At 40.6% G+C, this 16,489-nt stretch overlaps 1 protein-coding gene across 2 annotated transcripts; it reads right to left on the bottom strand.

Annotated features, from left to right (window-relative positions):
• Positions 1-1,201: 1,201 nt before the first annotated feature.
• Positions 1,202-16,233, bottom strand: LOC102786955 (uncharacterized protein C4orf54 homolog). 2 transcript variants are annotated; one of them, XR_004843519.2, is made up of 4 exons: positions 11,867-16,233; positions 7,531-7,563; positions 1,466-1,502; positions 1,202-1,242 (listed from the first exon to the last, which is right to left on the bottom strand). XR_004843519.2 is itself a non-coding variant. In XM_006787156.3 (2 exons), exon 1 carries the CDS (start codon positions 16,175-16,177, stop codon positions 11,894-11,896), a length of 4,284 nt encoding a protein of 1,427 aa, XP_006787219.2. In that variant the 5' UTR covers positions 16,178-16,233; the 3' UTR covers positions 3,418-7,563; positions 11,867-11,893. The 2 variants fall into 2 exon arrangements, 1 of the variants encoding a protein (XP_006787219.2); XM_006787156.3 differs by lacking the exons at positions 1,202-1,242; positions 1,466-1,502 and having other exon boundaries at positions 3,418-7,563.
• Between the last annotated feature and the right edge of the window lie 256 nt (positions 16,234-16,489).

Here is a 16,489-nt window from a genome sequence, read left to right as displayed (position 1 = left end):
CACTGCCCCATGGCTTGTCATCAAGTTTGCGGCCACCTGATTAAACACCCCTTTAGAGTTATGCTACTTTAAAAAAAATCTATTTATATATCTGTTTTTTAAATTAGATAAGCAGAATGAAATTGATTCATAGATGTTAAATGAGGAGGAATGTAGCTATAGTACTGGGCTAGGGCTGTAACGACACTAGAATTTAAAACTTGATACTGACACCCAGGAAAATATTTGTAGTTTTAGATACCACAAGGAAATATTTGACTCTAGTAAGAGGCATAATTTTGTTAAAATAAAGATTATAGTAATTCTGGTTCATCTAGATCAGGGGTGGGCAACTCCAGGCCCTGAGGGCCAGTGTCCCTGCAGGTTTTAGATGTGTCCTTGAACCAACACAGCTGATTTAAATGGCTAAATTAGCTCCTGCAGTTCTCCAAAGGCCTGGTAACGAACTAATCATGTGATTCAGGTGTGTTGACCAAAGGTGAGATCTAAAACCTGCAGGACACCGGCCCTCGGGGCCTGGAATTGCCCACCCCTGATCTAGATGTATTCAGCCAAAGCCCAATTTATTTCCTGTGCTTCTGGTGACTTGGCACCATGTTTTTATTGCTGATTAGATAGAGTTGGTGAGTATGGAAGTTTTAGATGCAAATAATTGTGTTATCATGTTAAATTAACACTGTTAATGTTATAGATTGGCAGGACTGATAATGTTTGCTCCCATTAACATTGTCATTTTGTTATTAGGCACAGCCACTTGTCGCTACCTCAATGATTGTCACGGTGAGTAGAATGAGGGACCCGGAGCTTGTGGAATGAATAGGCAGCGTGTTTATTTACAGTGAAAAAGGATTCAAATAACAGTTCAATGTGCAAGCCGTCCTCCGTGTGTTCCTCCCCGTGTCCCAAACGTGTGTGATAGTGCGTCCGTGTCTTCCTCCAAAGTGAATCTGTGCTCGTGACTTCCTTCCCAGCAATCTCCTCTCCGTCCTTAATCCTAAGGATATACGTACAACGAAGGTAAGTTCACTTCTCTTCACAGTCCTGATATAACAAGACACTCAAAGCTACTACCAGGCTTGGTTAATATTCCCACGCCGAGTGTCACCTGACTCTGCAGTTAAGTAGCCCTCATAAGATGGCGGATAACTGGGAAGAGCTGAGCACCGCATCAGTTGCCAGCGTGGCGACTCCTGTGTGGAGGTGCTTCCAGGTCGGATGTCACCCGGCGTCTGAAGACGACTTCTGTAAACCCCCGGAGATGGAGAGGGAGAAAAACAGGAGGACAACACACGGAAAACACACACAGGCAGGTCGGCCGTTGGGGACCATCCAGCCATGACAATGACAGCAGACAGCTAATGTGAGTACCTGCTAATCGTTAAATTGCTAACATTAATGTGTGTGCCAGCCAGATTAATTAAACTGTTTAATGCTTACATGTTGTTGAAATAGGAGTTATACTCACCTCACAAAATTCTTCCAGGGTGTCAGTCTTTAAGATGCTTTGCCAAGTTGCCAACAGCACATAAGGTACAGAATAAAGAACTAAATTCATTCATCAATTCAAGACAGCATACTCTTCATATAACATTATTTGATCCTTTAGAGCATATAAAGGATTGATGTTTTCTTTATATTCCCAGGTAGCAACCCCTAACGGCCCTTACACACAAAGCGCACTGCAAAAAAGCAACACAAAATTCTAAACTTAATCTGTAAAATATATAAACACTGAACATGCGGCGTTTTTCTGGAAAATTTGTCCTCAAGAAAATGTGCTGTAAAAAAATGAGTTAGACATTAAGGGATGATGAGCTGGTTCTTATGTTTCTAAACAAAAAAAGGGATGAAATGTAAACTCTGGGTTTCATGGTTTTCATGGTTTTGTCTGGGGGGTTTCTTTTCTCCCCTCTTTGTTTCTTTTGCTGCTTCCTGGAAAAAGCTTTTACTCTACCGTGATCTTTCATGACTTTGTGTAAATTGGAGGTACAGCCACAGTACAAACACGGATCTCAGTTTGCAGTGTTTTCATTTACAGCTGTAAAGTACCTCTGTCTTCCCACTCACAGAGCAGATAGTTATTAGGAGCAGTAATTAGCAGATGCATATCTGGGTGTTTTGCATGCACACTCTTCATGAGTGCATTATGTAAAGACGGCATGCTAGTCTTAGCTGACAGTAGTTGTACAAAAGGGTCCCTTCTGGTTCCAAAAGAGCCGAGCAATCAAAAATGATGACGTTAAGGCTTTAAAATGAAGAGTCCAGGCTATGTTCCTATCTGTGAAGGCTGTACCAGCATTAGCATGGACTTTTGATAGATCATTGTTTTGCAATGATGATATACCTTAGTGGCTTAAGTGCAACTCACACTTGGTGATCCAGGTGAGCTAATAAATCTTGTGTTTTCCTGTGGTACACTGTGCCATCAGAGTACCTGCTGGCATCCGAGGACAACAACTGGTCCTTAATGTAGATTCTTTAGAAACCACTGAGAGCAGCTGGGGGCAAACCAGTGTCTGCCAGTCTCCCTGCATCCATGGCAACCAAGTAAACACAGCAGCAAACTGTCAGGTTAAACTTAAGCCTGGCCGGGTGATGTTTCAGTGTCACCCGAAAGCTAACCTCGCACGCTGCTAGATGCCAAATGTGTACTTATGTTGGCATAAATCTGTTTGACTGCCTTTCACCCTCGTTTTTTTCTTTTTCTTTTCCTTTCTTTTCTTTTTTTTTGCTCAGTGGTGAAACTTTACAGTAATTAGGTCAGTGAATCTGAGTGTACAGCTATGGTAAACGCACAGGGAAGATAAAAGTAAAACAAAAAGTATAGATAGATAGATAGATAGATAGATAGATAGATAGATAGATAGATAGATAGATAGATAGATAGATATTACCTTGATGTGGCACATTTTTGTATTGCTCCTGTTTACCTCATTTACTTTTCAATAACATTCAGAAGGAAAATATAAGTTCCAATCATAATAGCCTTCATTTGATTTATTTATTATTAATCATGTTCAGATCAGTTATTGCCATTGCCATGCTCACTTCTACATGCACTGACTGTCTAACTAGGCACATGGATTTCACACAACATGACATCCTAACAGTGTTTTGGTAGTGGATGAAAGCATTAATGAATTAGTAATTATTCACTAATAAAGCTGCTTCTTGCAAAAAAAACGTGTATTGAGTTTCACTTTAGAGTATCTTGATGAATAAGCACAGCTTCTGTTTATTCACATCATTTCCTTGTTGATGATACCACCTATCAAAGATTAATTGAATAAACATTAATTTTATTTAGTTAAACAAATGTTTGATATTAGCGCAGCTGTTTTGAAAGTGGCAGTAAATGCATTTCATTCAAACACAAGGAGGCCTTAAGATGATTAAAATGGACACACACATGTTCAGTAGCTTGTATTTTGAATTTATTGCAAACATATGTAGGCTTGTCAGTCTACATAACAGTCACTAATCATGTTCTTATACTTTCCAAGTTGTAAGTGCAAACACAGCACTCACTTCTCTTTTCAAGGTATCTCTCAGCTGTCGTCCTGACCTCTTCCTGTTTCTGGGGCAACCTCGCAACACAGTTGACATCATGCATAGAAAAGGCTGTGGGTAATACACAGCTGTATCTCATTAGAGGACATTTCATTGAAACATGTGCCCCTTTTCTTTAACCGTTCACACAGTCTTTGCACTTATCTCGAACCACCGTCACCTCACCGTATCCCTCTTGTTTAATACAAAATCAAGCACTGATGCAATCACTTTCTTACATTAAACCTCAAAATCAGCAGGTGTTGTATTTGTTTGTTGTTTGACAAACATTTTCAAGAAAGTTTTCAAAGAAATTACATTATCTCTACGTTACAGTGCAATATTGGGCAAAATTCACCTGAAAACATGAAAAATGTTATTTTCAAATGAAATCAGATTTTAACAAAATTAAACAAATTTACATTGTGCTGCTACCACCAGTGTTTACAGCCATTCATTGCTGACAATGTTGATGACAGGTGCATTAAGTACATTATTATTATTCACAGATAAAAATCATACATGGTGTTCATAAAATGCATGGGAGAAATTATGCTTTACATTCATAACAACATTAGAATAGCTGGTTTACTGGAGCCTGCAATTTGTAATATATTACTTATTTAAATTTCACAGGGTTTAAAAATGATATGTTAATGTGATAAAAATAAAATCATCTAGACTTAGGAAAATATCACCTTGGACACCTGGGGAAACACATAAAAGTTCATAACTGGGAGGCAGTGTTATCGTTTTTGTACTTCAAAATAAAAAATGTGTCATTTATTTATTTAAAAATGTTTTTTTTCATCTCTTAGGTCATTTCTGCCATTTTGTACAAATTTTAAATAAATAAATGTTCAGTAGCATCAGTTGCTTTATTTGCACTGCTCTCATTTTACAATGGAGTAAACTGATTTCATTCAATAGCAAACCTACAATTTTAAAGGAAGTGTTATTAGTTACAGTTACATATCTCAGTTACATTTACCTCAAAATGAATTAAATTTGGCAACATTAACATGCTTCAAAGAGCAGCTCGTGCACATGAATCAGTTATAATGAAATCAATTCATAAGAATAAAAGTTGAAAAAATTGCATTTTACATTAAGGTACATAGACTGTCCAGCATATCCAGATACCTTTAATCTGTGTAACTAGGAAACGTGATAAAAATAGCAAACTACATGTTGCAGTATTACTACATGTATGCTTGTATAACTGAGTAAAATCAAGCACAATGACACATGATGCCCCTGCATATTCAAATGGAAACAGGTAAGAAAAAAAGAAAAAAGTATTCAAATAAAAATATTTGAATATATTTGCTCAGTGATTTAGATTTAAACTGGCATTTCTCCGTATGCTATGCAAAAACACTCAAACCAAACACATGACCAGTCTATGCTCACGTCTGCAGCAAAGTAACATAACTCCTCGTTGTACTCACATAATGCTCAAATGCCACACATAACTCACAGGCACAAACACAGACACACATCAGCTCCCATCTCAGTACACAAAAGTGTAAACTGAACCAAAGCAAATAGAGGAAGTCATCCTCTAAATGTCCCAGCTGGCTCTGACGCATTAGGCCCAACGCTACTTAGTTACCTAAGTAAACTAATAAACCAGAGTCCCAGCTTTGTTTCATCTGACATACACACATAGTGTATTACTTTTCTCCTGAGCATGCTTTAAAAATATAAATGCAGACCACTTCATACAATATATCAGTTATGCAGCAGGTTTGAGCATCATTTCGTGAGTCATGACAGGACGGTTATATAGACTTCAAGACAAGCATGGGCATGGACTGCTCAAAAACATGGAAATGCTGCTGCTGTGCATGTGAAAAATATGTTGGTGAGTTGTAACACAGCACATAGTAATGCCAGCCGATTATTCTTTAACATATATTTAGTAGGGAATTCTTTACAATATATTTATTTTAAATCCAACAATAAATGATTTCCTTTTTTGACTGAACTTACTGTAAAAGAATAAAAATATATACAGATAGTGAAGTCTTAATCTGTCGTGTTTATTTTTAATTAAGTGCAGACAAATGGTCCCTGTGCAAAATGTGGATCATATGATGTACAGCAAAAATGTTTTGTTTAAAACCAAGACTATGCAACTTCCACTGAACAGCAACCACTGTGGCACAAACATCAAATGGAGGAAAGCAGTACTTTAACGAAAGATACCATCATCATTACACCCATCTGGCTATTTTTCTTGGTTAAATAAGATTACATACCTAAACTTTTAAGTGTGAAAATGAATAATATGTGATACAGAATTGACTTGCTTGGTATCTATGTTATCTTGTTTATTATTTTACTGGAGCCCATACATTCATTTTCTGTGGCTGATCTTGGTGACAGCAGGCTAAACAAAGTTGCCCATATGTCTTTCTCCCTAGCCACATCCTATGTAATCCCTCCAGGGTATTCTGACTCTGTGCTGTGATCTCTTTCCAGTTGGATCTGTCTGGAATACCTCCAGAGAAATCAGATGTCTGAAGAGCAGAGTCTCTTTCAAATGTCTCAGATCACCCTCTCTTTGCATCACCCTGCGAATGAAACTTGTTTCAGATGCTTGCATCTACAACTTCATTCTTCCAATGACTAATGGGTAGGGTTAGAAAGCAGATCCACCGGTAAGTCGAGAAGTTTGATGCCAGGCTCAGCTTTCACTTCAGCGCTTCCACTCCACTCTGCATTACTGCTGATGTGGTACTAATATCTGTTATCAACCTCTCTGTCCATCCTCTCATGGATGAATTCACTTGGAGCATTAATTCACTCAGAATTCCAAAAAAGATCTGTGTACTGTGGTCTTGGGATCTTCTACATGTTACCTGGCTACTAAGGATCCCAGTGTCCACAGGAAGTCAGAGCCTTTGCTGTGGCTAGAAGTTGCTCAGTGTCAACTGAGCATGGTTGACCTCTTTAAAATGGCCCTGATCCACTACCAGGATGGATCTAAAGTTAGAAGCTTTAACGCAAAATGATGTAAACTTTATGTAGGAAGTTGAGCAATGTGATACCCCAAAAATAAATAAAAATGGGACCCACCACTTGCTACCTGCACTGTCCCCAACATTCACATGGCATTCAGGATTGTCAGTCAAATAAGCCCTACAATGCCCCGGACCTGAGTAAGACATCCTCTGTCCTACTGAGCAACTGATGTGTGCAGATGAAAACAGCAAATGCAAAGCACCTCTTTTGATACCTGCTGATACACCAGAATCTCATATTTGTCTCTAAAGTAGCTACAAGACCGCAATGCCTAGCTGTTGTCATACGCTTAGACTAAGTGTGACCAAGCATCAACTGCAGCAGACAACCAACATGTGCTCTTGTCAGGTACATCTTTACTTCTTGTTTTACTTTTCTGATAAAACCATAGGGACCTGTGACATCCTTACACAGTAGTGTTAATGAATTGCACACACACTCAGTAAGGTCAGGTACAGTATAATGATCACAAGAGGTTATAGAAAACAAATCTTGGGTATGCGGACTTTAATAAAATTGAATTTTATTTTGCACATATTAAACCTTTTTTAGGTTAAATATGTTTTTTGAAAAGTTACATAGTCTTGCTTAAAATACTTGGTGACAGTAAAATATCAGTAAACCAGTTGCTTTTGGCCAGTAATGAATAACACTGAGCAGGAAGCGAAGACTTGCCTTTTTTCCTTTTGAATAAGCATGCTGCAGGGCACAAACAGCATTTCAACAGATCTAGACAGCAGCTGAATGGAAAGTATTATAAGCCTATTCACATCAGAACTTCAGCAGGACAGCGTGGCAAAAATGTTGAGTTGACCCTATGTAGCACTGCAGTGCGTATACAGTAATGTCGGCTGCAAGCTTAAACAACACAGAACTGGGGGCAGATGATGGTGGTGGAGGTTGTCCTGGGAGTAGATCACGGGGTGGGTGACAGGTGAAAACTGAACTTACAGTGACTGAAGGCAGAATCCTCAGCAGAAACATCTAAAGGTGATAAAGAAGACAAAACATGGCTGTTAAAGTCAGATGGATGCAGTGAAAAGTTGAAAACATAAAGGAGAAAAGTTACTGTGTGGTGCAGTTTGTGAAAGAGCTACTTTCACCAGCCACTGAAACGCATTCACTCTTCAGATTTCCTCAACCTTAGCCAGCTGATCAGATTCAGCCAAATCACTGCTGAGGGCACGCTACTAGATTTGTTTACATAGAAGGACAGCAGTGCCCTCCACCTCCCTCTCCCCATTTAGGAATAGGCAGAGGGGGAGGGGGCTATAAAAAGTTGACCCCATCAGAGTCCAGCAGAATCGCCTCCAAGCTGGAGCTGCAACAGCATCTGATCTCTCCGAGCAGCTGTCCTCTCCCTGCATCAGCACAACAAATACTTTGCATTGCCTGACCTTTTCCTCCTGCATCACTATCCCAGCAATCCCCCCCCCCCCCCCCCCCCCCCAACACACACATACACACACACATATCGCTCTGCCCCACCGACACCAGTTACACACACACGTATGCAGACACACATGCACACGCCCTGGTTTCCCTTCACACAACTACTCAACCCCGTGCTAGGCCTCTGCCTGACACGCACCCAGCTGACATGAATCCCTCATGCTCATGGGGATGTATTATTGCTCTGACACATTAGCTGAGAATGGACTGTGGTTAGTTGTAAATGTGTTTATCTAAAAGAAAAGAAAGAATATGACACTAAAAAGATTTCTTTTTATAATTTTGCATTTATATTTGGTTTGCTTTGCTGGTGTTTTTTTTTAATGCCCTTCTTAATTGTTCATTTGCAGAACTGCTGTTGATGTTTGTCAACTCAGATTATTGCCTTGGTAACCTGTCAACCTGTGTTCATATAAACATCTGCTGATAAAACAAGCATAGCACAAACATAACACATTGTGGGCCACACACACCCCAATTTGATGCTGAGAGGACCAATACAGTAAACAGAAATGTTTTATTAGTTAGCAGACAAAAGTGTCATTTTATTTATTTATTTGTTTGTTTGATGTTTGTGTGGGCCTACTATAAAAATAAACCAAACGAACAAAAAAGACACCCCGATAAAATGTTACAGTATATAGGCATTTCTGTGTTATCGATTGGAATTTGTTTTTAATATATGTCATTTAATGGTTTATCTTTTAGGCTGCTTACCTTTGGTACTGTTGGACAATAAGAAGACTGTAAAATAAATGAAAATGAAAAATGAAAAAATGCAGTTAAAAATCCAAACTTTCTGGCCTTCTTCTGCTTTTACTTTTTCCAAAGCCATCCAGTGAGCCAGATTTAACCTTTTGACAAGCTGTTTATACGTTACTGCAAAACCTCTGTTGTAGAGCTCTTTAGGATTTTCTTAAAAAGTGTCAATCAATCAAATAAAATAAAAAAATGCTTCCTGGATTTACATCACTTTGATCTTACTTACTATTGTTAACCTTTTCTGATTATATTAAAACGCATGTATTCAGTTTTAATTCATAGCTACAAAAGCATCATTAGTAATTAGTAAGTTCAAATGGCTAAAATTTAGATCAGTATTTAGGTCCATGGTTCAACTGTACAAAGTCATAGCTGGTGTTACAGGTCAAAATGTATGCAGTTTAAAATGGCCTGAGAAGTAAGGTTGGAGTGTAAGTTAGACACAAAACAATGTGAAATATAACTCCTTATTATTCTATTACTGTAAAACTTTTGAAGTGAAAACTTTAAAACTAGTGCAAATAAAACTTAAACTATTTGTAAGGAAAATATGCTGCAGTACCATTTACCACCACAAAGATCTCTTTTTTAAATTTGATTTCCGCAGTACTGTAAACTCAGGTTTTTGTTTATTATATAAAATTATTTAAAATTATTTCCTGATTTGCGTAAGCTTTACATTTAAACTACACAGTCAATTATTCTGTAAAATTAGTGATCAGATTATTTTAGCCCTCTGAACCCACTGCTTGTCTTACTTGCTTAAAATAAATTAACATTATATTGGCTACATTGTGTCCACCTTCACTGCACAATAAACATATTGCACCTAGGAGTTAATTATTTTGCAATCTGTGAACTGATTATTTCTCAAGATATGTGTTGGATTTGTGAAATGTCACAAGCAAGGAACGAACACACTAATAAACTGTAAAGTTATACAAGTAATTAAAACATTTATAACGGATTAAGAATAACTTGATGTGAGGTGTCACTAACTGGAATAGTTTCCTGTGACACTTTCCAACCCTGAGAATAAACCATGTAAACAAAGTCGTCTCACACTATCAAAATAGCCCGACGATGTGTAATGCAGAGAAAAGCTCTGGGCCATGGCTGAAAATCCAATCTCACTGCAAGTCCAGCCGAGCTCAGTGGAGTCGGGTTACCTGTCATGAAGCTGCTGCGTTTCTATTAACATGTCACTGTTATAGCATCCAAGCTGGACTGCTGCTTTGACCACATTTATGGCACAAAATAATGAAAAAACACGAGTTGGTGAGGTCATCTGAATGTAACACACGAGCAGCCTCGGAATGTGAATCTGTATAAGTCTTGGTACAGACTTCAGGAGATTCCTTGAAAGTAACAGCATTAAATTTTGTTGAGATTTTATGTACTGAATTTGGCTACCACATTTGTGAAGAGGCACTTGCAAAATGTGCAGCGCTTTAAAAATGTATTATTCACATGCAATAAAAACAACAAAACACAAATATTTTAGCTATCTGTCAAAACCTTGCTTAAGACTAAAAATGACTGAATTCACTGAACAGAATTAATGTTTTTATATCCAGATTCGAGCACACTGGACTTCTCTGTCTTTTGGCATCTGAATAATAAAAAAAAAATAGTAATGTACTTTTTAATGTGTATTTTTTCAGCTTTTTTGTAAAACAGCACCTTTGAAAAATCATAATTAAACAACAATAATTAGATTTGAGCATTAAAGTTATCATTTTATATAAAGACCTTAAATACACTGGCAGATTAACCACTACAGTAACCTAAGAAAGATCTTGGTGATGACACTAACCCTCTATTTAATGTAGCTGTTGCATAAACCTTATATTATTTGGTGGTGGTGTAATTAGGTTAAGCGCTGCAGATATAGCCAATTATAACCAGAACAAATTGGTTCACAATGATATCCTTATTAGTTTGAAATAAGTGCAGAGGCACCTTATCATATATTAAAACTGAAAAGTTTGTTTTAAATACGTGCTTATTTTGAATATGATGCCAGTAACATGCTTCTGAAATGTTGGTTCAGGACATATCTCTCACTGTCTTCTATGGTATCTTCTTTTAACAAGTGCTTAAAAAGTGCTGAAAGCAATTTCTGCAGTTTTGAAAGCCAAACTTTTCCCCATTCTTGCTTGTTACAAAATTCCATCTACGGTTTTTGGCCTCAATTAGTTTCTAAATATGTGCACAGCCTGGTTTACAATTATTAATGAAATAAACAAAGACTATCCGTATGACAGCATATGTTGCTTGAAGATCTGTATGCATCAGTTAGCATTAATTGGGCCTCTATAGGTGCCAAAGCCAACTCCTCACCCAACCTCTGTCACCACCAATACCATCAAGAATATCTGTTGTTTAACTGTGTCCTGTCAACACTTTAGATGATTAAAACCCTCTTACTAATTAGGCAATTTCATTTGGAGGTAATTTTATTTTAGCCTAAATACAACTTTTCCAGTCTTTTGCCCCTGCCCAAATCCAAGGTGGGGCTTTGTACATCAAAAAGCACTATAGATGAGCAATGCATGTATATCAAAAAGTATTATAGATCATCATCAGGACAAATCTTAATGAGAATTTCCCTGAAAAGCTAGATTTATGTGCTGAGTGTGCTGAGCAATTATTTTTCCATATGTCAGAAAAAAATATTGTTCTACAGAAATTTCAAATCCCATTGTTTTTGCTTTTTATCTCTCTTTAAAAAAATTAACTAAGATTTCAGATTGGGAAAATATTTTGCTTTTTGTTTATGTGTGTGTTGTCTGTTTTTAAATGCTATTTGTTTAAATGCACTATTATTCCTTCCACCCTTTGTGTCTAATCAGAAATTGACTGCAAATATACATTATGACATCACACACAGGAGATTTTGAGCAGTCATATTGATATTAAGATTCTGAGCAAGACTTACAAAAAAATAAATGATTTTTATCTGCTTCCAACAGAATAGATGCAAAATGTAAGAGTGGTTGGAGTGAGGTGAAATCAGGTAAATACTGAGTCATACAAGTTGCCAGTCTGAATGAGCAGGTGAACAACTTACATCACTTATGACGAGACGTTGTCTTGGTCACCGATGCTCCACTACGAAGCTCATCGTTGTGCCATCGAAGGAGGGAGGGGCAATGATTCTTGGACCTTGCTGTGTTGTGATGCTGATAACTGGCTTTCTCTCTGAGCTCCCGCCACTTCCCCTGGTGGTCAAAAGTCCCAAACTCACAGGTAACTGCAGCTGCGCCTGGGAAGTTTCTCCTGTTGCGCTGTAATATGTACTCTCTGTGCCTGCTGTCTTACTTTCTGGCTGAGGACTAATATTCTTTTTGATATTTTCTCCACCTGCATCTTCAGAATGACATGGGGACTGTGGCAATACCGTCTGGGCTGCTAAAGTGGGTGAGGAGATGAAGCCTGGGTAGATCATGTAGGTGGGGGCATATCCTCCTGGGTTAAGTGCCAGGGGAGACACAGAAAGAGGCACCGGGGTTACAGGTGCCGCAGGTGAATGAGGCATGGGTACATCCACGTACTGACCTGTTTCAGGGTCAAACAGTCTCTTAGAGGTCGCTTTAATGGGAGTGTCCACCAAGTAATAATGTCCAGTTGTGGGGTCCACAAGCATCTTGCGCTGGGTTTGTTGCGCTGGCTCTCCAGTAGAAGGTGTGGGCGACACATTTGGAAGGTAGGGAGAGAAACAGAGCACCTGCTGCTGTTTCTGAGGCCCGGTTGCTGCTGTTGAGTGATGGTAGATGCTCGTGCCTGGGTACTCCATGATTAACGGAGACGTTTTCTGCTCAGGTGCCTTGGGGTCAGCTGCATTGACTTTACTGTTATTTGAATTGCCCTCCTTTGAATCGTGTTCTGGGCTTGAAAGTTTGATTTCATTTGTGTAAGCCATCCCTGGTATGGTTAAATAGTTCTCAGAGTCCGAGCAGCCCTGTGTAACAGAAGGATTAGTGGGGCTGATTTTGACCTTTCCATTCTCCACCTGGCAATGTCTTGGCTCCTCTATTTTCACAGACAGTGGAGCTGCGGGTGTTTTGGAGCTTTTCACAGTTGGTGGCAGTGGAACCGCAGAGCTGCTGTCTGAGTTAACACTAACGCAAGCCTTGCTGCCAAAATGGAGAACGCTTTTGTTAGTAAATGTTTTGCTTTGTTGTGTTTTAAAAGCATCACTGTCATATGGAACATGGATGACGTTGAGGGCTCTTTTGTCTTCATGCAGCCTCCCTGTTTCTGACTGAGGAGTCCATGTGCTTGCCGCCTCGGGCACCTCTGCTCCCTGCTCCTCCCTGGCAATAAGCGACAGCACATGGCTGCCTGTGATAGGGCGTGGAGCCTGACTCTTGCGCTTCCACTCATTTTTGTCAAAAAAATAAAGCTGCTCCATCGTTTTGACAGCAGCTTTTATTTTCTCCACTGCATCCTGTTTTGGAGCTGCCGCCTCATTTCTCCTTTCCACCGTCTCACCTGCAAACTTCTCCTGCCTCTGTTTCACCAGTTGAGTTGTTTGAATGTCTGATTGGTCAGGGCAACCCTGTTTGGTTATGATGGGTGGTGCCCTGTTAGCCACAGAAGCAGAAGGTACACTTTCACTCTGCGGATTTTCAGATGTCGCTGCTTGTTTCTGTGCTGCAGTTTTCTCTGACTTGACATTTGTTTTAACAGAGTTGCATTTGATTACAATAGGAGACGGTAATAAATGTTTAACATGCTCTGTTTTTGCCTTTTCCCCGGGTTTATCAGCTGCTGTGGAATATTTACTGCCACTATTATTCAAGGAAACAAAGCGATATGAGCTTTTTACCAACTTGCGTACATCCCTTACGTGATATATTGGTGTTTGAAGCTTGCATTTGGTGTCTCTTATGTCTCTAACAGTGAAATTTGGAACCCTGTCGGCTGCTGACAAAATGGGGACTCTGGTATCATCTGCTGTCCTGAACGTGTTGACATTGTAACTTATTTTAGGGGTTAGGAGATTGGCGATATTCAGTGTGCAGCCTTTATTTTCTTTCACGCTTCTCAGACATATTTTTATCTCAGGTTTCTTCCCTCCCTTCCCATTTTCTTCTTTGTTTCCGTTATGACTCGCTTTCAGCTCCTTTTCACTTTTCTGTGAAGCAGCAGGTGTGACAGAGTCAGGTGTGTGTCTTAGTAAATCTGAAAAGTTCCTATCCTTTGAGTGTAGCTGGCAACTTGGAACAAAAAGAAGTTTTGACAGCATGCTGCTGGTGTCTAATCCTTCCTTTGCTGCAGTCTGTGTGCCGCTTACAGATGGAGGTTCGACCTGTTTTACAGGTTCTGGATCATCTTCTTTTAATGAATTAGATGAAGTGCTTTGACTGTGGATGGTTGAATCCTTTTGGAGTTCATCCTGTCCCTTGTCTGAATCATCTGGTGCTTTGCTGCCTTTTGTTTCCTCTCCATCACCACAGGAACTCTGTCTGCCAACCTCCGGACACTGATCATCAGCAGAATTCACAGTGAATCCTGAGCCCGATTCTGATGTTTGCCTTTGTAGGCCTCGTCCCGGACTCCTTTCTCTCATCACCTCTGGATCTTTTATCTGAAAACAGGGGGATGTGTCACAGATTTCACCCCTCTCCATTTTGCGCTCCTGCTCAAATTGCATCTTTTTGGAAATCACATTTTTCAAAAGACTTGATGCAAAAATTGCCCTTTTGTGAGTATCTCCTAGGTTATCTGTGTGATGATACTGCATCTCATACCCAGACCTGGCCAGCACAGCCCCGGTAGCCCCATTCGGTCGTGCCTTTTTGGGGCATTTTGAATCGGCTGTTTCATGTGATTCAACATTACAGCGGAAATTCAACGTGACACCGCGCTGCACTGGCTGAACGTGATCTTTCACTTGGATCTTTTTGCTGGAAGATGATGCTTGCTGTGAAGTTATTCTTTTATTTAGCGCGCATGTTTTGTTTTGCGGGGTTTTCGTGCCGGTAACAGACTTACCATGCTTCTTACTTTCCACGTTCTTATTCATTTCCAGCGTTGCCCTGGAAGTCTTGTGCGCAATTACGCTGCGCTCTCTGCCTCGCGTTATGTTTCCATAATTCCAGTCTACATAAGCCGACCACTTATTGAGGCCGTATTCCGAGACAGAAGATTCACTAGAGGTGCTAAGATTAATAGCATCGAAGTACGGACATGCCAGGCTCCGGAAAGACTTGGCGGTTAAATTACGCACCTCTTTATCAGCGTCATCCAGCTCACTGATCGAGCTGGACGCTCCGCTGGAATACTCATTAATATCTTTCCGTCTCAGTTTGGTTGCAAGGTGCTGACGGCCCGGAGCAGGGATGAAATATGGGGCTCTGTCGCACAGGGGCCCCGCGCTGGCGCCAGGGCTCACAAAAGAGAAATTGCTCTTGTCTCCACAGTGTTTCTTGTACCCAGAGAAGTTGTTGTCAAATACATTAACTGGGTCGTTAACTGCTCTAGAGGAAGTTTTTATCGACAGGTGGATTTTCCCCTCACTAAGGTCTTCACTTGGATTTTTACACACGCTTTCGTCCGAGCTGGCGCATTTGTCCGAATCACAAAGATCGCTCTCCTCCTGCTCAGTGCTGACAACTGTTCCACCGAGAATTGACTGCACTTTCGCCTGGCCCCTGCCCTCTAGTATTAGAGTGCCCTCCTGAGTATCATCGCTTTCAAAAGAGGCGTAATCCACAAAGGAATAGACCAGGTTGTCGTCTTCAAACTCCCAACAGGTCCCGCGGCCTAAGTCGTAATCTACGTCGTGGTCGAGCTCGGTTAGCTGGATTTCGTGCGTGGTGATATAGTGGGACTCGTCCTCCACGGTGTCGGAGCTGCAGTGGTCGGACAGCAGGGCGCTGGCGCCGTCATCGGACTCCGTCTTGCTGTTCAGATACATGTCCGTGTACCGGAGCTCATCACTTTCACTGCACACATTGTCGCTGCAGTCAGTCGGGTCGAGCTCGGCCTGGCGCTGATTCTCATTCTCGGAGTCCTGATCAGTGTTGGGAAGTTTGGTCAGAGTTTCCGACCGGGGCTCATCCGATCCGAGCCCGGGGACGGTGTCCTGCTTGTCCTTGCTCGAAATGATTTTACTCTTTCGTTCCTGCTCCCCCTGATTTGAACTGTCGCTTTTGATAACAGACAGCTGGTTCCCTACACCTGTGAAAGTCACTTTAACCGTTTTGGGACAGTCAGGTTTTACGTCCAGATCCACATAATTGGACTCGTCGCTGTTCGTCTCGGTGGCGTGGTCCTTACCGCCGGTCTTGTCCTTATCCTTGTCATCTGTGAGCAGCTTCCTGTGAAGTCCGGTGTCATCTTGGTAAGTGAGAGTTTTCTCCGCTGCTTCCATTTAGTCCGGTCTTACCGTCAGGTGGTCCTCGTTTACGATGTTATCCTGACACAGGACGGAAAACTCTGCAGGCTGGAGGGACGGAGGGGGACAGAGAGCCAAGAGAGAGAGAGAGAGAGCGAGAGAGAGAGAGAGAGGGGGGGGGGGGGAGTAGGAAAGAGAGAGAGAGAGGAAAGTCCCACGATGGTTTCTCTAATGGTTACTCTCAGGCTCAAGCAGCTACTTTATTTTTGTAGCAACAGATCGGTCTTCTGAAATCAACATCCAAAAAGTTCATTTTCAGCACCTTTTCTCCAAGAACAGCTCCTCCAG

Source organism: Neolamprologus brichardi, chromosome 6, assembly GCF_056152115.1.
Source record: "Neolamprologus brichardi isolate AB-2024 chromosome 6, ASM5615211v1, whole genome shotgun sequence".
NCBI classification, from domain to species: domain Eukaryota; kingdom Metazoa; phylum Chordata; class Actinopteri; order Cichliformes; family Cichlidae; genus Neolamprologus; species Neolamprologus brichardi.
Note: the sequence above shows the minus strand (reverse complement) of the source record. Positions and strands in the feature narration are given on the sequence as shown.

Coding starts and splice junctions, on each gene's coding strand:
- LOC102786955 (XM_006787156.3), bottom strand. CDS start 16,177: ATGGAAGCAGCGGAGAAAACTCTCACTTACCAAGATGACACCGGACTT.